This window comes from Fonsecaea pedrosoi, assembly GCF_000835455.1.
Source record: "Fonsecaea pedrosoi CBS 271.37 unplaced genomic scaffold supercont1.5, whole genome shotgun sequence".
NCBI lineage: Eukaryota > Fungi > Ascomycota > Eurotiomycetes > Chaetothyriales > Herpotrichiellaceae > Fonsecaea > Fonsecaea pedrosoi.
In genome coordinates, this window is record NW_013550611.1 from 1,713,965 (window position 1) to 1,734,568 (window position 20,604).

Sequence of the window (20,604 nt, forward strand, 5' to 3'; positions counted from 1 at the left end):
CATGAATGTAAGAAGCGACCCATCTGTTGTTGCTCTGAGGTCTGACTCCTTGACAGAGAAACCGGAATCTCATATTTGTCGAGGTGCATTATGTATAGAAACACTCCTCTTGTACCCCTTGGAATATTTCAGCACCCATCAGGTTTTGTTGATGGAGGAAGATCATTGCATACCAACCCCCACACCAATCCCTCTCTCCCTTATATCAATATATCTGCTACAGTCAGGGAGCCTCATTCTTTTTTCTCGAGCAGCGTGACTGCAACTTTGAAAAGACCTACAATGCCTGTGGGTTAACAATTGCGGTTGCCTTCTACTTCTCAGAGAGCAACCCGGTCTCTTCAAACTGGCTGACATGTCGCGACAATCATTGTTATTCACCTTTACTAGACCAGGGAAACCATGGAAAAAAAGAATGTCGAAGATGGCTCAAAGCCCGCCGTCGAGACAGCACCTGTCACGTATACGGTCTTTGGGCCTAACCAGAAACGATTGCTCATTGCAGTCCTTGGATTTGCTACCATCACTTCCCCACTGACAGCTACGATATATTTTCCTCTTCTGCCTCTTCTAAGAGAGCACTTTCACACCACTACACAGGCCATCAATTTCACCCTGACGATCTATATCATCTTCCAGGCAATCTCTCCGGCGGTATTCGGACCACTGTCGGACAACACGGGCCGGAGACCGGCATACCTATTGACCCTGTCGCTGTACATGGCGGCGAACCTGGGCTTAGCTCTCAACAGGGTCCACTACGGGGTCTTGCTGGGATTGAGAGCAATCCAGAGCCTGGGAGCAAGTGCCGCTTACGCCATCAGCTTTGGTGTTGTTGCAGATGTCTGTGTGCCGAGTGAAAGGGGCAGGATGCTGGGACCAGTGAGCATGGCGTTGAACCTGGGGGCTTGTATTGGCCCAGTGGTCGGTGGATGGGTCGCATATTCCAGCGGCAGCTTCGAATGGATCTTTTGGGCCCTGGTCATTGTGGGCGGGCTGCTTTTATTCTTTGTCGAAACCTTCTTACCGGAGACAGCTCGATCGCTTGTGGTCAATGGGGCACAGCGAGCAAGCCTACCACTATGGGAATGGACGTGGTTACGTATGATTCAGCGACTTACTCCAATCGACCTGCTAAGGAGGAGCGCGAAAAGAGGGCGTGAGTCTTCGCGAGGAAGGCCAGACGAGGATCCGGGATCGCCATCGTATCCAAAGTCGGTGTCGCGGCTACGGATGAGCAACCCACTCACCTGCCTGCGGATCATTTTCCACCTCGATACTTTCTTCGCGCTCTGGATGCTTGGGTCGTTCTACACGGTGGACTACTCGCTTGTTGCCGCCATCCCAGACATCTACAAACAGATCTACCACTTCAATGAGCTCCAGATCGGACTGACATACCTGCCGCGCGGCGTCGGAATCATCGTGGGCGGTTTTTTCATTGGCAGGGTCATGGATTTCAACTACAAAGCCACAGCTAGGCAGATCAATTGGAGTATCGACAGTGTATCAGGTGACGACCTGAGGGAGTTTCCGATTGAACGGGCTCGCGCCCGCGGGAGCGGCTGGCTCCTGCTCGTTTCCACCGCTGGCCTCGTCGGATACGGCTGGGCTGTACATTACCACGTCCACGTGTCCGCCTTGCTAATCTTGCAGTTCATGCAGGGATTCTGGGGGACGTGTTTCTACACCGTCTACAACACGTTGCTGGTCGATGTATTTCCGCAAGGTCCGAGCACCGCGGCCGCGGCCGCGAGTATCACGAGATGTGCCATGGCGGCTGCAGGCGTCGCAGTGTTGCAACCTCTACTCGACGCCGCAGGGAGAGGCTGGTACTTTACCGTCCTGGGGTTATGGAGTGGCAGTTTTGGCGGGGTGGCGTTGTGGTGTATCAAGAAGAAAGGGATGGGTTGGAGAAAGCGGCGTTTGGACCGAGCCAGTGCGGCTGAGATGTCTCCTGTTGTTGTGGGGGAAAGATCAAACTAGACCTGAGTAGTAAAGTAAGTCATCCCGATCAGTACCGAGTATGATGGGAGGTTCATAGGAGTGAATATCTATCTACATGCCCAAGTTGGCCTCATCTAATTCAATTATTACAAGGTATTCGGTCGTAACCACCATCTCGGAGTATAGAATGCCGAATCGGACTTGTCGACCAAAATCGGCCTCGGCACATCATTCCTCCGCTCCGTAGGCCCGCACCCTCAACCTCCTGACACTCCAGTCCTTTGACATTGTTCTCAACGGCATCAAGGCCACCACCAACTCCTATCTCGGACGCAGCTTCGGCACGAGACACTTCTTTGCCCCTTTCAGTCAAACTATACATCGTACTCACACGCCAGGCCCCCTACTGACTGTATCGTCCCTCTCACCACCGGTACCGGGCCGTTTTCAGGAGAACAGCTACATTCACGCATGTCCGTGGTATATGGTGCGTGGTACCGTGGTGGCGTGGTGGATCTGACGTCGCACCACCATGTTCGTTCTCGTTGTCGCATAGGTACAGGTCCAAGCTCGGGCTTAGGACCAGTACAAGGACCAAGGCCAAGGCCGGGCTGAGTGAATGAGTAAGTGAGCAAGTGAGTGTCGAATGAAGAATCGGGATGTGGAAGACCGTGTAGGGAAGTATATATTCATAGGGTTTGTCTCTGTGGATCTTCCTTGGATGAGTGCAGTGGTGGTCTAAGACCACGCCTACGACCAGGTTCATTGTGAAATTCATTGACAACTTGATAACTCGGTTCAAAATTCATATTATACAGCCACAGGAGAGATACCCGAGGCACCATGTCTCCTCATTCAAAGGCGACGGCAGAACAGGACGAGACATCACACGACCTTACCGCCGTGAGCAACCCGTCCAGCATCACGGGCAGACTGTGTACTTGGATCCACGACACCACCATCGACTCGATCCCCCACGACGTGGTGCGGCGCGCAAAGTACCTGATCCTGGATGGCATCGCCTGCGGCCTGGTCGCCGCGCACCTCCCGTGGTCCGAGATCGCGGCGTGCGCCATCTTCAACATGGAGCCCGAGGGCCAATGCACCGTCATCGGCTGGGGTGGCATCAACAAAAAATTGTCCCCGCTCGCAGCGAGTATCTTGAACAGCACCTTCATCCAGGGCTTCGAGCTCGACGACTACCACTCCACGGCGCCGTTGCACTCGTGCTCCATTCTCGTCCCTGCACTGTTCGCCGCCGTCGAGGCGGACACTTCGCGCACCTTCTCGGGCCAGGACTGCCTCAAGGCGTTTATCGTCGGCTGCGAAGTCGGGCCTCGAGTCGGACTGGCCCTGCATGGCGCCGACCTTCTCTCTCGTGGCTGGCACTCGGGCGCCGTGCAAGGACCCTCGGCGTCTGCCGCGGCAGTGTCCTCCCTCCTGGGCTTGCCGCCTGGATACGTGGAGTCCGCGCTGGGGATAGCCTGCACACAAGCGGGAGGCTTGATGTCGGCGCAATTCGGCTCCATGGCGAAACGCATGCAACACGGGTTCGCGTCGCGCAACGGGCTCTTTGCCGCCCTGCTCGCCAAGGAAGGGTACACGGGGATCCAGGAGGTTTACGAGACGCCGTACGGCGGGTTTTTATCCATGTTCTCCGAAGGAGTGACCAAGTTCACGCCCAAGTCCCTCCCTGACGAGCTGGTCAGCGGGCTCGGCGAGAGGTGGGAACTGCAGGGGATCCGGATCAAGCTGCACGCGGCCATGGCGGCGCTGCACGGGACGATCGACTGCATCGAGAAGCTGCAGCGGGAGCACGAGTCGCTCTTCGCGGCCGACAACCTGGACAAGATCGAGGCCATCACGACGCAGCACTCGAAGCCGGCCTTTGAGCACGGCGGCTGGACCGCCCCGCCGGACAAGCCACTGACGCCGACGGCCGCGCAGATGTCGATCCAGTACGCGGCCGCGGCGCAGCTGGTCGACCGCACGGTGCTGATGGCGCAGTTCGGCGCCGACCGGCTCAACCGCCCTCAGCTGCGCGCGCTCATGGCCAAAATCACCCCGACGCACAACCCAGAGTTTGACAGCGACCGGCGCAAGGGGTGGCGGACCGTGGTGACGGTGCGGTTTTCAAGCCAAGAAACGGTCGAGACCACGGTCGAGGGTCCCAAGGGCATCATGCCCCCGGCGACCGACGAGGATATTGTCTCCAAATGGCGCATGCTCGTGCGGGACTTGCTCGACGAGGAGCGAAGGGAACGGATCGAAAAGTGTGTTTTGGGGTTGGACACGCTGGGCGACGTGAGAGAGTTGATTACCTTGTTGGAGGGCGCGGTTGGGTGTCCTATCGTTGTATGAAGCTGTTTTCTCTTTTTTTCCTTCTCTTGCTCTCCCACACACATTCACGCACCGCCTTTGTCCGAGGAGCCACTCGCTGGATGTTCCGCGGTCGGTGTCAAGGCGGTGTGTATAGGATGGAGAAAGGGAAAATTGGAATTTCTTTCGTTTGCGAGACACATCAGTCAGTCAGACGAGGGCAGACACGACATGTCTTTGGCACAACATACCTGAGGGCATTCCCAGTCGCCAATGTCCGCACCGCCCCGTCACTCTGAGCCACTCTGAGCCACTCGGCGGTGATACTGGCTGGGTATCGTCAAAGTCCACTCCACACTTCAGTTCCTGTGATCCTAAGGCTGGAGAGCACACACAATGTCGTATTTCCCAATCATACATAGGTAGGTAGTCCCAAAACATCGAGACCTGGACACATAGCTGTGCTCGACCGATAGCTGCGTGTGCACAGATTAACCGCTCGCCGCTCCGCCCCAGCACCAACTTCGACGGTCTCGACTCTGACAAGATATTCCAACCCTCGCCTCGCCTCAACCGTCAAGAGTTTCTTCCAAATGGACATCTTACTTCAGCTGGCGAGCGTCGTCCCCAGAGAACCGATACCCGAGAGGCGATTCAAATGTGTCACACACGCACACAAGTACCGAGAGTTTGGAAATCGAATCGAATCGAATCGATTGTGGTACCTACACCGCACCACATCAACTACCTAGGTAGCAATCGACGGGTGGGCGGACGGAAGGGCCACTCTCGTGTGCGCACACACACAGAGAGTGATTGAGATCCGAGATCTATTCGCCATGCCATCGTTTAGGTTGACGGACCCTTTGGTCGTTGGACAGGACCAGATCGATCAAATTGGGTTGGATTGACGGTCCCATCACCGGATACCTCACGTATCTGGGTACAAGGTATGGGGAAAGAGAGCTGAGGTACCATCTTAGAGAACGAGGATTTGTTTGACAAGCAAACAGGGGCAGGTCGTGCCGTACGCCGTTCGTCGTTTGTCGTTCGTCATTCGTCTTCGGCACGAAGGTGACACAGCAGCGGCTCGCGGATTTTTCGAGAAGCAGAGAGAGAGAGGGGGGGAAGATACTGAAACCGACCGACCACAACTCGTCCTGACAGGGCCAGGGGAGGGGAGAGGGGATCGCAGGCAAGGAAATGGTCCCGTCCCGACGTTTGAGAGTGACAGTGACACGGTGCCTCCCACCTCCCCTCGCCATGGTCGAGTCGTTGTGTATCCTCAAACCGCATCTTCGCCTCTCCCACACAAAAAGGCAGTGTCCCGAGTGGACTTTTGACTTCGTGATGTTTGACATTTTCACCGCCTTCACTCTCGCTCCCGCTATCGCTGGGTACGGATCGTCGAGTCGTCAAATCAATCAGTCAGTCATTACCCGCTGGTATAACAGGTGGACGGTGCACATCTCGTGTGTTTGAGAAAAAAAAAAAGTGCTGCTGGATAGATTGATATATCGAACTCACACTCTTTCACCTCGCCTCCACCGTCGAACTTCACACTCGCCATAATAAAATCGTCATCGCCACTGCGGGTTCATGTCCTAGGATCCTTCCTCGCTGTCACGGTTCTTGTCTTGTGGTGTGTGTACACTTTTTGTCACGAACGACACACTTTGCATTTGCCTCGACCATCAGGATCGTTGTCACCTCGAAGCAGCAGCGAACAATCGACACTTGCCAAACAAGCCAACATCGCAAAACAAATACCAGTGATAAAAAAAGAATGGACGACCAGTATAAAAGCCGATCCGCGTCTGGCGCTGGATTCCATCTCTCCCCTTTCTCCTCATACTCACACCCGTACAACAACAACGCGTGTACCAAGCCCGTCAGGAAACCCACGGGAAAGAGACAACCCAGCGAGAGTAAATATACTTCGACCACGCAGATCCTCGAGAAGAACAGGACGTCGAGCAGACAACATCCAACCACCCCAAATCCGCGCAAGCATTCCAAAATGCCAAAGTGTGCATACTGCGGGAACCAGTCCGACCACTACTCGTGCAATTGCGGGTCGGAATACGCCAGCACGTCGTCGGTCGATCAGAATCCCACGTCGTTGAACGACCCCAGACCAGAGATGGGCGTCTCGGCCTCGGTCGCGGGGATGAGGTCTGGTTCTTCGTCGCATACATCGACTCAATCCAAGCATTATGTCGGTAGTAAGGGCAGTGGGTCCTCGAGCAGTCGGGATCGGACATGAGTCTTTCCCCGTTGCGGCCTCATATCCTTCTGTCGGAGTTGCCAGCTGTGGTGGTTGTGGCCGAGTCAAGATACACACGGCAATTGAGAGGCTTTCACAGGGACCTTTGTCACCACGACATAGAGTGGACTGGCGGAATGCACACACACACACACACTGGCGTAGGACCTGGCCAGAGCTCTCAGAGCTATCAGAGCTAGGAAACGAGCACGAGCGAGAGACGCTGTCTGAAACTTGGGGAGTGTGTCCGAAGCGGATAGGATGGGATAGTAAAAGAATTCGATATTCGGCGTCGAGGGCGCTAGCGTTGGCGTCGGCGTTGGCGTTGGCGTCGGATGTTCTGTGCTCGAGGCCAGGAAGGTCCTGGCGTTAACGGATAGACTCTGGCAAATAGACAGACAGACAAACAAAACTTGATTGGTTCCTAAGTCTTCTTCAATGCTCCAGCTGTTTGTCTTTTTCTTCATCACCCACCACACCAGCACAGCGTCTAGGGCATGAACAAGCCACGACTCTACGGCTCCATCGTGGAAATTGGAATGAAGTGGCATTCATGAATACTGCTAAATTCCTCCCTTCCTGATGTTGTATATACCTTTGTGTCTGGAATCGCCACACCGAGGAGGGGGGGGGGTTGGATATCAACCATCGCATTGCAGACTACAGCATGCTTTTCCAACTACCTGTTCCCACCTCGAGTCCACCGACGCTTATCGTTGCACCCAGGAACCTCCCTCCTTTAGGAATATCACGTTCGGCGCACTCTTCACCTTGAGGATGCTCATTCCAAACTTCCCGAGCTTCGGACACCCGGCGGCAATCTTCTCGACATCGGCCAAGCTCGCGACGGCCAGACCAGATTTCCAGTCCTCCCCTTCCTCCTTGGCCTTGTCGGGAACTCCGACAATCTCGATCCCCTCCAAGACTGAAGATACCCCTTTATAGTGCAGACCTTCGGCCAATTTACTGGCCCAGCCTTCTTCGAGAAGAACGCTGACGGTTATGTCGACCAGACCAGGTTCCTCGCCTCCCGCACATGCATAGGCCACCTCACCCACCTCGACGGGACGGAGCGACCACATGGCCAAATTCAGGATCTTCAAGCTCTTCAACTGGCCTCCAGAGCTCAGACTCTCGAACCTCTTCCTCGCCGCGGTAGGTGCCCGCCCGTCGCTGGCAAACGGCAGAATCCCTTCGTTGACTGCCTTCTTCTCTTTCCCGGCTTCTCCTTCAGCCGCCTCAGCGTCTTCAGCGAGCTGATCCTGCCGTTCAGGGACAAAGTCAAAGCTGGCACCCACCAGACCCTTGACAATCAGGTTTGGCAGCTCTTCTCCTTGCACTCGGGCTAGGAAGTCGCTGTCTTCGTGTCCACGGAACGTGTAGCTGACTTCGACAAGCTTCAATCCCTCACCAGCGTTCCCCTTGGCACGATCCTCGAGAATCGCACCCACGCTCTTGAAAAACCCGGGTCTTGCGAATGAATCAATGATATGCAGTTCTTGCAGATTCGGCAGGCACTCGAAAAACTTTTCTGCATCCTTTCGGGACGCCTCATCAAGCCCGTCGATCAGGCAGCTGAAGAATGTAACACTCCTAACGTTTGGCAATGACCGGGCAAGTCGAGTCAGAAAGGGCGGCGTGCCGGGGAAGCCTAGTCCGAAGAGCTCAAAGGTAAGATGGGTAATAGATTTCGGCAGATCTGGCAGTGGTGCTTGAGTTACGATGGCGTCGCTATGGGTCTGCACCATGGTTTGGTACTCGTCGAGTTTGATGTCGGCGGTGAATGTGAGTTCTCTCAGACGAGAAGCGTGCGGAGGGAAGTCTGGTAGCTGGAATTCCTTCAGGGGAATCTGTGCGGCCAGAGGGTATGAGCCAGGATCTTGGAGCTGCGGAGGTGCCGCCTCTGTCGAGGACGCACCGTTTGCGACTCCAGCCATTGCGGATTTTGACGTGTTGAGGTGCAATATCTCGACTTGGGGTTTGTGGTGTTCTTTTCTGCTATCTGCAGTCTCGCACCCGTCCGTCGCCGTACACCCGGAGAGTGCAAGAGTCCTGATCAAACAAGCCTCCTACGTACGAAACCAAATATGGATCTCTGAATAAGCAAGCTCTCGACCGCGGCCTCCCGATGTAGCGTCAGATAGAGGAGGAACAAAAGGCCGAAAGACCAGATTTGGCAGAGAGACGCAGGTTGATTGGGATATTTCTCCAGAGGATTATTTATTGTCATTCCTCGTTTTTTTCTGGTTCATCCCCCCCTCGTCTCGCTTGACGATATGCCGTGCTTCGGCGGGATTCCACCAGCATCTTGCGGACGGCCGCATGATAGCTCTGCGTTTGCTGGATGCGACACTGTTCGCTCGCCCACCATGCTTACTTTACCCCTCAAACAAAAAAAACCAGGGGAGGAGAACGAAAAGCTGTCCCGCAAATTGTGGTCCCTGGCGTGGCTGGGCGGCGCGGGGAAGGCCCTTGCAGGGATGATGAATGAGAGAGAGGACGAGGATCGGCCGGATACAATAAGCAGGCAGGTCAGGGTGGCAGGAAAACAAGATGTCTCAGTGGACCAGGCGGCCAAGGCAGGCATTTGCTCGCCAGAACCGAGAACGACTCGGAGGAATGGCAAGCAAGAGTGATTGGAAATTGGTGACGAGTAACCATCGGATTATGTGGATGGAGAATACTTATCGTCTGACAAAAACAATTTTCCGGCATTCCAGGTGCAGTTCACACAAGGTTTGATGTACATACGTACGAGTTGTCCAAAGTACGAGGGTGTTTACCTACTGACTACGTTGTAACATTTGTACAGCAAAAGCATTGGGCAGTATGGGCCAAAATCAATGTATTGATTTCATCTCATGGGCAGCTATTTACTCGTGACATTACGTATCCGCCTAGCATTTGCGGTACATCAGGCAGGCCAGCGTCAGAACAAGGCGTAACTCATCAATCATGAATCGCTGGAAAGGCTCTCATAATGTGCCTTCCTTTCGCAGCCGAACGACATCTCAGTGGCGCAAGTGAATAAAGAGTATTCCAAAATTAGATCACGCCGAATGGTGGTAATGTATCCGTGGTGAATGTGGTGAACCGCAGTGGTCGCGCACATCATATTTCATAACCAGGCGTATCAGTCCATGCTCTCGAGTCACTCCGCTCAGTTGAGTTGAGGCTCACAGATGCCGTCGATGCTTGGGATGTAGTTTCAACCAAGACTGAGCTGGACGTAGGCCGATTTATGTGCATAGCCCGATTCTGGGGATGCGGCGTCCTTGCCGGTATGCTCCGTCCAAGTAATCAGCATCTTCCACCCTCCGTTGGACACGTCTTCGGCACCAAAGTATCCCGCATGCACACCACCAGCGTAGATATAACCCTGGGCAGGAGCATCGATCTTGGCCAGGACTTGCTCATCAGACCACTTGGCATTCACAATGTTTTCCATGTCGAGATCCTTGTCCTCCCCATTCAGGTCGAGGTCGAAATAGCGGTAATAGAAAGTATTGTCAGCCAGAGTGTTGAGGTAAACCATGAGAAAACCCCGCATGGCAGGGACATAAATGACGTCTAGATCTTGAACCAAGACATCGAGCATAACAGCCGTCGAGTTGGACGAGGGTACATCTTTGACCCAGGAGCCACCGTTCCAGTATTCGTAGGTCGACAAGTCGGTGTATCCAGTTGGAACGGTTCTCGCCACAAGGACGCCATTGTCGCCTTTTCCAAAGAGGTAAATGTGGCCATCATTGCCGCCAGACCCAGAGGGCCCCCAGGAACGCATCCCTCCCAAAGTCCCAAAGGAGACTTGGCCTTGGTTGTAGAGCTGTCGAACAACACGGTCGGCAGACGGCCCATAAGTTGGATCGACTGAGACCAAAAGAATAGAGTTGCCAACGTCATTAAAGACTGCCGCCTGTGTGTTCATATCCACAACATCATACACCAGTGCTGGGTAAAGCAAAGCATGGCTTGCGTTGAGCGGGATCAGGGAAGATTCAGGCCATACTGCATATCGATACCCATTCCCGGACAGATCAATGTTGAAGGATTCTTCTCCGGTCGTCATGGGAGCAAACCCTCGCATTCTGCCAACGTCATCCTGCCATTCGCCAACATTGTCCACGAGATCGAGTGGCCCGCCATAAAGGGCCTTCATTCCGTCATCTGTGGCGACTGAGCTTGACACAAATCCGACCATCTGGCTGCTGCCTGAGGTTTGATCGATCTGGAAATTGGCAGTGTCGCAAAAGATGAAAAGATGGGTCCCGTTGATCGTCCCCCCTTTCCCACCATCACGAGACATATGGGGTACGACCTTCATGTCTGCCAATTTTGCGTTGGTGTGCACGTGGTCGGAGGTCCAGGACCCTGTGTCATCTGCTATTGGGTATTGTGTGATGAGGTCGGTGTTGATCCCTGGGACCAGGAGGTTGCTCGCAAGCTTCTGTGGGCTTGCGGGCACATGGCTCACATACTGTGTCGTAGGCTTGTTTGTGGAGCTACCGAGCAATCTGAAGTCTCCTACACGAAGCGAAGGCGTAGAGTCCCCCTGGCTGGAACGAGGCATCAGCACAGAAGGGGACGCAGTTGGCGAAGAGCAGCCTGGAGCTAAAGGGATGACTGTCGCACCGACCAGATGAATTGTTGCTGAGCTCGGGTTATCCAAGGATGACTTTAGATAGCAGTCATCTGCGTCGTCAACGCGGTCTGGTGCAAAGACAAACCCAGCGCAATGGGTATCGCTAAGATTTTTCTTGTTGTAGGCTTCGCACTGTGCCAAACATTCTTCGAAAGAACCAGCCAGAACAAAGGGGTAGATGTTTTGAGCAGGAAAGTCCACATCACAGATCAGTGTGTATTTGGCGCCATCGGGAGCAGCATTGACAATAGTCGAGCCCTTCACAGCGTTACAAGGTAGACTTCCAGGGAGAGGGGTAGCAACGGCGCAATGAGCGCCGGAGCAAGGAGTGGCTGAGTTTGCATAGACAGAGCTGACTCTGGCTTTGTAAGGGATAGGATATTTGGTGGTCCGAGCTAGCCCATCTCGACCTACGAAACCCGGATGCAATTCATGGAAGCTGTGAGGATAGGCTGCGGAAGGATAAAGAAGAGAGAGGAAAAGATAGATCAGCAGCATCAAGCTGGACGAGAAGGAGAAGGAGCGCATGACGCAATCTATGTTCCTTTGATCAGTACCAACGTCTCTTGCCGACGACTCTCGTGGCTCTCACCTGCTTGCCGATGAATGACGCGTGATGACCGAGCCAGCCGGTTCCAGTCTGACGATAGAGAGTGACGGTGTTGACGACAAGGCTTATTTCTGGGATGTAGTAAGAGTAGATGCTGTTCAGTAATGAATGTTGTTTTTGGGGGTGACAAGAAGGCAGGAAGTGAAAACCAGAGCGCGGTGTTTAGGTGGTCGACGACTGATCAACAAACAACGAGGTCCGGCAGAATTTGCCTGCGTTAATTTAGATCGGGAAAAAATGGTATAGATTTTTGGGTCATGCAATGTGAAGGGTAAACAATTCCAGGTGAATCCAGATGGATACAGCAGACTGCCATTTTGACGTGACGATGGGAGGATGTTGGTTTGTCCTTATGTTCACCACGGAATGTGCCATTTTCATTTCAAGGTGTGAGTTTCTCGACTCCCAAGAACTTGACGAAATCAGCCTCCAGGCTTATTACCGCGTGCTTCGCTTCATATGACCCCTTGTCCTCTGCCGAGGATGGACAGAGACAGATCCATGGTTGCACACAGCTCCCAATTCCATGGAAAGAGTAGTCGTTTCAACTGTCATTGGGGTTGCCACCGCCTCACAAGTGTTCCAGAAATAATTCATACACTTCCAACCTTTGTTGCCTTCTGCTTACCCCGTCACCGGTCGCTCCGTTATCAGTCCATGGGCGCCTTCACGGTTTGTGTAGCCCTGTTCAAGGCTGTCTCGATAACAAGTCTGAGCCCTAATGTTCCCGAAGTCGTCATCACTCGGCCTTCTTGGCCAGCTCCCGGACATTTGGGGCTGTGGTGGCATTCTTCTCGATATCTGCAGCCCATAGAGCTGCTGCCACAGTATTTGTGAATGCGAAGATAAGATTTGCAAAGGGGATCATCTCGAGCAAAAAAGCAGCCACTCCAAATGCGGTATATGCTCCGCGATGCTCCGCGATATGCATCTCGCTCTGTCTCTTGTTCCACTCCTTGAGCTGAAAGTATCGTGTATGCGCGGCTGGCCCTGCTCGTTTGCCTTGAAGGACTATGAAAACAAGGGTGCCAACTACTGGGATGAAGTTGAGTGGCAGGTAGATGAGGTATCGGATGATGGCATTGGGTGTGAATTTGGCGAATGGACGCTTGAGCAGCTTTCCCAGTCTGGCAATGTTATCCCCTCCAGCTTTTATTTGCCTGCCTTCCTCAACTAGATTGGTGCAATCTCGAGAAAGGAGGGTGCCGTCAAAGGTGTCGATCAACGCCTCTTCGATCAAAAAGGTTCTCGAGAGGAGGTTGATGAGGGTTGAACTCTCGCTGAGAGTAAGTAAGGCCGCTGTAATCGCGGCGACAGGCCCAGAAGTGAACGCCATGACGGCTGCTTGAGGCACGTACGCCACGAGGAACATGAACGTGGTCACCCCGATACTCAGCGTGATCGTCGGACCCAGTTTGGAAGTCAATGGTTTCCACAAATCTTTATGAGAGAGAAAGTAGAAAATACCCTGTTCACCGTCAGAACAGTGCGATCCTGGCTGCGGGAGGAAAGTCTTCCTTACCTTGATGGGATAGAGGTAGGCCCGCGACTTCACTGCCTCGCGGGTCATCTTTCGAACGTGGTCTGCCTCTTCGGCAGCAACTTGCTTCACCCGATCAGCCATTCTGGCACCAGATTCAAGCTGCACGAGGGGAAATGAATGTAGAGACTTTGATCTTCGTATGACTGCAGACAGAGTTAGATGTGCAGCTTGAAGAGAATCTTGTCTTTCCAGAGAAGCCCCAAAGCTCTGATGTCATCGTGACACAAGTTCAAATCAAAGGTGTTTCTCCACTTTCGCGTCAAGGCGCGGGGGGCTCAACTTCCTCCCGCGAGAGTTGAACAGTGCAGTATTGAGTATCTACATACACTTCTACTTTTGTAAGGATACTAAGGGCTTCAAACAAAGTTGGTGTCTGCTTACTGTGGGGAACAAGAATCCGATGTTTCGGAATTCCGTAGCGCCCTCTTCAAGTGGAATACGATTAGCAGTGACCCGAGTACTCGGTAGAGCTGACCCCATATCAACCGGGAACGAACTCGACGCCAGATTCCGACTGTGAGTTGTGGGACCCATGGCGAAACAGGTATCCGGACTTATGTTATGTCAACACTGGCTCCGCCGAGAAGAGCATGTTGACGTACGGGCATACTTGACTGGTGGTAATGACGAAGCTGCCTGGACTCAGTGGGCAAAAAGAGGATACCAGAGATTCGGCATCAGTGGAACGAGCATCCGCTTGCCGTCGCTATCGAAATAGTCCTTGTCATTGCATTATGAGTCCAGAGAACATCGCTCGCCGAGTTGTATATTTGTGGCGCAGCTGTCGGTTCTTCTATGGTGATTAACTTATTCACAATGCCAGCTACGAGCGTGGAAAGACAAGGATATCAGACCGTGTTTCAAGACAGAACGAGATAGACTTGTAACGATACTTAATTGTAAGATGATTAGGTCTTTTGTGAGGGTTGTCCAAAGTCTTGTACAAGTGCAATCCGCAGATGAATACTTCGCTCTTCGCCACCAGACGCCACATCTGTCGCCGTTCCAACCAACAACCCAATTCGAATACCTGCGTTCCTTGTCCCTCAGCATAAGGCGAGTACGGCGTTCTGGATTATGTCTGGTACCCGCGCGTCTGCTTCTGTTCGCCACCATTTCAACTGAGACCCGTGCTATTCCTCGGCTAGGGTAACTAACCAAGCTCATCCTCAGACTCAAGCACAGGCGCGTCCGTGTAAATGACTGCCACTAGAACTCAACCATCCGGGGCAGACTCTTAGCCTTCTTGGTCAGTCAGATCAACAAGCACAATTGTCCTTCTGCTGCTTTCCCCTGTCTGCCAGGTTCACCCTCGCTTCCTCCGCACGTTGAGCTGCACCCGACAACGCTGCCTGTGTTCCACCACCAGCGGCTCCTCGGGCCCCCTTCAACGATGTCTCAGGGATGGCGTTCGCAATTGCTGAGAACACCTCCGCGACGTTCGTACCGGTCTTTGCCGACGTTTCGAAGAATAGCAGGCTTTCCTCCTCTGCATATGACTTGGCTTCTCGTGTAGAGATTTTCCTTGCATCCCCGGTTTCAGAGGGTTCAGCTTCGGCCTGTTCAGAGATATTGGCGTCGCCTTCGTCCCCTGCTGCGGAGGACGACTCTTGAGAAGGATCCGCGCCGTCACCGGACGATTCGGCACACAGATCTAGTTTGTTGCCCACAAGGGCGATGACGATTCCTGGTGAAGCTTGTCTCTGCAATTCCGCAACCCAGTGCTTGGCTTTCACGAGCGAGGTTGGTTTTGTCAGGTCATACACGACGAGCGCAGCTTGCGCGTTGCGGTAGTACATGGGGGCGAGAGAGGCAAAGCGTTCTTGGCCTGCGGTATCCCATATCTCGAACTTGATGATTCGGTTGGGAAGGGAGATCTTTTGGGTAAGGAACGCCGCTAGGGAATGTCAGCTTGATGACCTCAGAAGAGATCGCATCATTCTGGGGAAAGGGGCTGGAGGAGAGCGGTTCCGAAAGGACAATAAAAGGGCCTGCAGTCCAGCACAGAATGCGACGTTGACAGGACGTAGACATACCGCCAATGGTGGGTTCCTTGTTCTCTTGGAAATCATTATTGACAAAGCGCAGGACTAGAGATGACTGTTCAGGCTGTCAGCGACGATCCTTTATTTTTGCATCTTCTCGAAAGAAGTCGAATGATATCCCCCATCTGCTCCAATCGTGTGTATGTCCTTTTTAATTGACGTGGGGATAAGGTATAGTGATCTCGACCGTACAACCACAGCCACTTCTTCCAGGGTTGTCTTCAACGTGACATGGCAGGGAACTATTGAAAGCCAGGGAAGGAAGGGTGATGGGCCATGCGCAACCCACCTTTCCGACGGCGGCTTCTCCCAACAGCACAAGTTTGACGCTGCTCGAGGGCTTGGGAGCTGAAGATGAGTCGGCCATGCTAGTCCTTCCAAACTTCTTTCAGTTGCAGATTGTGCCTGGGGATGTGGAGATCCCTTTGCCAGTAACGAAGCGTATAGTCTTGGTAGGAGAAGCTCGAGTTTAGTACTGAGGTGGTCAGGTTGGAGATGAATTCGCTGCGGAAGTGGACAAGTTCGGATGATCCTTGAATGTCTCTCGTTTAGAGGGTCGTTCTGGAAGTTGAATAAGAAACGATTCGAGGGTAGAGAATCTGCCAGGGATGAGGGCGGGTTTGGAGAGAGGATGATGATTAGGAAGTGGATTGATCACAGTACTGGTAGTGGATTGTAGACTGACGATGCGGATGATGCCGAGTTCCCAGCAAGCCAGGTGCCCGTTACGGTTTCCGTCGCTACGATCCACCGTACACCTACGGCACGATATAACTACACCTGCGGCAACTGCATCTTTTGCCTCGAAATCAGTTTTCCCTTCTGCCTGCACACTAAAGTTCTCCAAAAGAGCATCCTCGGGGCAACCCCTGAGTGTTGAAGCCTCGTGCGACGAACCAGCATTGATTCCTTTGCGTCGGCCTATGATGGGCAGCAACCCAGGAAACCAGACAAGTTACGAGGGACAGAGCCTTTGACCAATATTGACAAAACATTATTTCAATTTCTTTCAGTGTGAGAGATAAAGGAAGCCACATGTTGACCGTGGCCTCTGGTTGATGACTCCCCACAGGAATCAAAAGAGCCTGTTCGTGTCATTTGAATAGGCCATCTCATCTTGTTAACCACATGGTATCCAGGCAGAAACCTTTTGCAATTGGCATGACCGACGCTGCGGTATCATACCCTCTACCTCCAGACCCATGACGAAACTCCCAAAATAGTGACCTGAGTCATATAATCTATACCGCAATGTTCCTCATCCTTTGGCCGTCCGCCTCCATATCCCAGCCTCCATCTATAGTGAAACGCCGAGAGAAAAAGCACTTTTTTGATACATCAAATATTGGTTGTACAGGAAATGGTCGTGCTGGTCGAGTCCCCGAAAGAAAGCAAATGTTCCCAGCGCCGTACATGCAAGGGTAAGAAAGTGTCGCCGAGAACGCTCAAATCTTTTTGAGACAGTACTTGTACAGGGTAGTCGGTTGTTCCAAAAGCACATGGGGGATTAAAAGTGTGAGAAACAAGTTGCTCGGTCGGAGCGCCCAAAAGGGGGATTGGTGTGGTGATGTGAAACTCTAGGCATACCCATCCCTCTTGTTGGTCGCTCATGCGTGGACAGTGAGTGTCTGTGTCGGCCGGCAGAGAAATCGAATGTATTTGGCGAATGTTGCCAGAAGCCCCTTGGGGGCCCGATTTTGAGACGGATTGATGGGATTGCGGATTCGTCAGATGTTATTTTGGAGGAGGCTTAGGTTTGGGTACTCCTGTCGTGTCGTACCCTCCGCGGCCCATGTCGCAAGGAGTTGAAGAAGCTGACGTTGATGAAGAAGTCATTGTGTCTGTGAGCGCTGGGTAGGCGTTAACTCCCGAGTCGGCGGATGAGGAGGTCGAGAAAAAGTTCAGGGGGAGACTCCGGACCCGGGCTTATATAGCCAGGCAGGGCAGGGGGTTCCTTTTTGGCTGACTCACAAAGTAATATGCGAAGTCCGTAGACTATTTTGCTCCTGTCCAGTGATGTGCCCCCAGAGACAAGGATGTAATACAGAATTGGCTCGCTGACTGCTGGCCTGGGAAAGGTGGCAGTGTGTGTGAACGATCTTTTGTCAAGGGCCCTTTTTGGTCGAGCCAAGGGAGGAATCCAAGATCTGGAAAGGAGATGCGCTGATAATTTGAGTTTTGTGCGCGCTGTCAGAGAAGGAGTTCCAGCCTAGTGCAGATGTCTTGGTTGGATTGAGCGACAGATCTGAGATCAAGTCCGATTAGACAGGTAGCTTATTCGACGTCGTCGAGTCTCGGATAGCAATTGATTGCGGGCAGATAGATTTGGTACACGCCCAGGATCGTGTCTGATTTAGGGGGCGCGGCCGTTGTGATGTGTCGAGCGGATGTTTCTCGAACGTCAGATCTAGACAATTCGGTAGAGGGCCAGGGCCACGATTTAGGTCGATGACAAGCGAAAGGCAATGCAGGACTATGAAAAGCAAAGAACGTCGTGAACAGATGAGAGAGCGAAAGACGTGTAACATTTGTAGGCCGGACAAGGAAATGTGATAGTTATAGCAGAAAGGATGGGACAGGGAGATCAACTGCAGCTACCCCCTATCCACCCCCATCTGGTCGGATGGATACTCAACGGATGGTACGTTAGCACAGAACTAAGCACTTCGGATACGCAGGTTTGTTTCCAAGAGGCTTTTCTTCTTGGGACCCGGAGAGCCACAAGGCTTCAGGTTGCTCCAAGGGTTGCTCCAAGGGCTTCAGGGCTCCAGGCTGGATGTGCGGCAGGTGGGGCCTGCGCCGAAGCCTAGTGGCCTAAAGGCCTAGCTTCCCGCGGGAGCCCTAGAGATGCATCCCAACCTTGGAAGGGTTCCAGCAGGGCTCCAAGGGGTTGTTTCCATTTCTCGAGTCGCAAGCTGACCGAGTCTGAGGATCAGGCCTAGTCTTTTTGTTGCTATCTCAGCAAGACCCAGGAGGAACAGACACCAAGCAGACGGGAGTCGAGGATTCAACATCCGTAGCTGAAGCCCACACACGACACTACGAGTATCCAGAAGCTCGAGTCAACGGGGAGGCAGGATTCGGGATGGATTATTGTTTGCGAATACTCGGATGCCACGACGTTGCCGCAGCCATGAATCGCCGTCTAAAACAACGATGCATTGGAGGAACTCGATCCCCGATCATAGTGCCCTTGTGCACGGTGCAGCACCACTTTTGACTTTGTATTATAATTCCTTTTTCACTTTGTTCCCCGTGAACGGGAAGCATCTACTCGTTGTGATGACGCATCGAGTTGTCTTCCGAAGTGGGGATCCGTAGTTGGCATTGGACAACGGACCAGCAAACAAGAACCTGTTGACAAGATTGTTTGTTCTAGCAGGGGGTGGCCTAGGCTTTGGAGAATCGCATCTAGGGAGGCAGGGAGGCAACTCGTCCAAAGAATTCGGATATTCTGTCGTTTGTTGGCCAAGACGTGAAATCGGGTGACAGGACAGTGACAGTAACATAGACTCTGGTTATGGCAGCTGAGCCGCCGACAAGAAAGAAAGTTTGACGCGAGGAGGGGCGAGGAGACGGGGATCGGAGGGTAAATGCAACTAAACAAAGGCCTAAAGTCCAAGGCAAGGACCAGGGCAAAGCGCGTGGACCAGAAGCAAGCGTGATGGAAGCATGCCAAACAAATAAACGAGGAGGCTAGAAACATTGGAGAATGATTGATTGCCCGGATGCGCAATGAGCCCACATCGCTGGGGCCTGGGCGATTGACTGGCCAACACCAGAAAGAAGTGTGAGCCAGTGACTGGGATTGACTCATTGATTTTACTACCAAGGTAGGCAACAGCTGAACCCAGTTCGGGGGTAGGGATGGCCATATCCTCTCAGCTCGGTGACATACGAGTAATGTGAGATTAGAAACAGAAATGCAACCCTCAGCAAAACGAAATCACCACACAAAGTACCCAGTAGGAGCGCAATCGGAAAACAAAACAAAAAAAAATTATGGTGGGAAACAGGCAGGGACAAGGGCCTTTGGTTAATCGATACCTAAGATATCGCGTCGGCCCCAAAGTCAGTGAGGGTCCCAAGCGCACCAGGGGAACTGCAAGGGCGCTTTTAGTGTGCCGATGGCTCTGTGTGGCTTGCATTGGCCCATTGGCAGGTGCCAGCCGCCCGGCACCTACAAGTTCGAGAAATCCCTTTGTGTGCCTGAGCCCCAGCGTCCTTGGCAACTCCCACTCTACCCACAATGCCCACTGTGTCCACTGTGCCGTGCCATAGTGCGCCGGCGTACACCCGGTACCTGCAGAAGCGTCGATCAGAGTTGATGCCTTGGTGGCTCGATCCCTCGATGCCTCCTTTCACTTTTCTCTTCCTGTGCCTCCTCACCTTCAACTTACCACACTTCGTATCCACTCCCACCATCCACTCACACACACATCCCCTCCAACATTTTCTCCCAATCTGTCTCAATTGTCCCTCCCGAACCTCTTACTGGATCCGGAGAGTTGCTTTACTCTTTGACGGGTCACTGGCATCTGACATATCGACACCCACTTGTCAAGCCAACAGCCTACCTATGAACATTCAGATACAGAGTTTCTCAGATGCACTCATAGGATTAATCACAAACCGCCATTCTACTTAGACTACTATTATGCTGTCGCATCTCATTATTTCAAGTAACGTGTCGAAAGTACGACAAGTACCGAGTACAACCTAACTCACAATGGCAGATTTGTCTCGAGTCAGTATCTACAGGACTCCGTAACCTTCTTGCTCGTCGCCTCTCGTATAGCATCCCTCCACAAATTCAGCGATGCATTCGGACCTGACGGGCCGCTATAGCGACCTCCATCCTGGCATCCCACAAATTTGGGAGGGGGTCCGCACAAATGACACGGGTTCCTGATAATTATTTTCCCTCTTTTCGCTGGCGCTGTGCTCGTTGCTTCAGCCTGACTGACCCCCTTGTGGGCTTTCTCCTGCAGCTAGAATGCAGCTAGAAACGCGGCAGATTTGGGTGGATTGCTTCCGCCTGCTAGACCCGGACTCAAAATGACAAGTCCACTTCACCGCTACACAGCTGAAACTCCAAGAGCTGAGAAATGGATAACATGGCAATCCGGCCTTTCGAGTAACAGGCTTTGTTGTTCGAAACACGCAGGAGAAGAATGTCGCTGTATCAGCAGGGTGGGTTAACGATTGGAGGTTGGACACAAACATTTGCTT

The 20,604-nt window shown here is 52.9% G+C and overlaps 7 protein-coding genes across 7 annotated transcripts; 3 read left to right on the forward strand and 4 right to left on the reverse strand.

Moving 5' to 3' along the window:
* Positions 1-402: 402 nt before the first annotated feature.
* Positions 403-1,986, forward strand: Z517_08095 (uncharacterized protein; the record flags this gene model as incomplete). Its single annotated transcript, XM_013426615.1, has 1 exon — positions 403-1,986. One exon carries the CDS (start codon positions 403-405, stop codon positions 1,984-1,986), a length of 1,584 nt encoding a protein of 527 aa, XP_013282069.1.
* Positions 1,987-2,790: 804 nt separating this feature from the next.
* On the forward strand, positions 2,791-4,308 carry Z517_08096 (uncharacterized protein; the record flags this gene model as incomplete). The annotated part of the gene is made up of 1 exon (XM_013426616.1): positions 2,791-4,308. One exon carries the CDS (start codon positions 2,791-2,793, stop codon positions 4,306-4,308), a length of 1,518 nt encoding a protein of 505 aa, XP_013282070.1.
* Positions 4,309-6,052: 1,744 nt separating this feature from the next.
* Z517_08097 (uncharacterized protein) lies at positions 6,053-6,532 on the forward strand (the record flags this gene model as incomplete). Its single annotated transcript, XM_013426617.1, has 1 exon — positions 6,053-6,532. The coding sequence occupies one exon, from the start codon at positions 6,053-6,055 to the stop codon at positions 6,530-6,532; it is 480 nt and encodes a 159-aa protein (XP_013282071.1).
* A 710-nt stretch (positions 6,533-7,242) lies between these two features.
* Positions 7,243-8,469, reverse strand: Z517_08098 (uncharacterized protein; the record flags this gene model as incomplete). The annotated part of the gene is made up of 1 exon (XM_013426618.1): positions 7,243-8,469. The coding sequence occupies one exon, from the start codon at positions 8,467-8,469 to the stop codon at positions 7,243-7,245; it is 1,227 nt and encodes a 408-aa protein (XP_013282072.1).
* A 1,271-nt stretch (positions 8,470-9,740) lies between these two features.
* On the reverse strand, positions 9,741-11,702 carry Z517_08099 (uncharacterized protein; the record flags this gene model as incomplete). Its single annotated transcript, XM_013426619.1, has 1 exon — positions 9,741-11,702. The coding sequence occupies one exon, from the start codon at positions 11,700-11,702 to the stop codon at positions 9,741-9,743; it is 1,962 nt and encodes a 653-aa protein (XP_013282073.1).
* An 821-nt stretch (positions 11,703-12,523) lies between these two features.
* Positions 12,524-13,408, reverse strand: Z517_08100 (uncharacterized protein; the record flags this gene model as incomplete). The annotated part of the gene is made up of 2 exons (XM_013426620.1): positions 12,524-13,252; positions 13,307-13,408. 2 exons carry the CDS (start codon positions 13,406-13,408, stop codon positions 12,524-12,526), a joined length of 831 nt encoding a protein of 276 aa, XP_013282074.1.
* Positions 13,409-14,586: 1,178 nt separating this feature from the next.
* Z517_08101 (uncharacterized protein) lies at positions 14,587-15,739 on the reverse strand (the record flags this gene model as incomplete). Its single annotated transcript, XM_013426621.1, has 3 exons — positions 14,587-15,224; positions 15,364-15,427; positions 15,662-15,739. 3 exons carry the CDS (start codon positions 15,737-15,739, stop codon positions 14,587-14,589), a joined length of 780 nt encoding a protein of 259 aa, XP_013282075.1.
* Between the last annotated feature and the right edge of the window lie 4,865 nt (positions 15,740-20,604).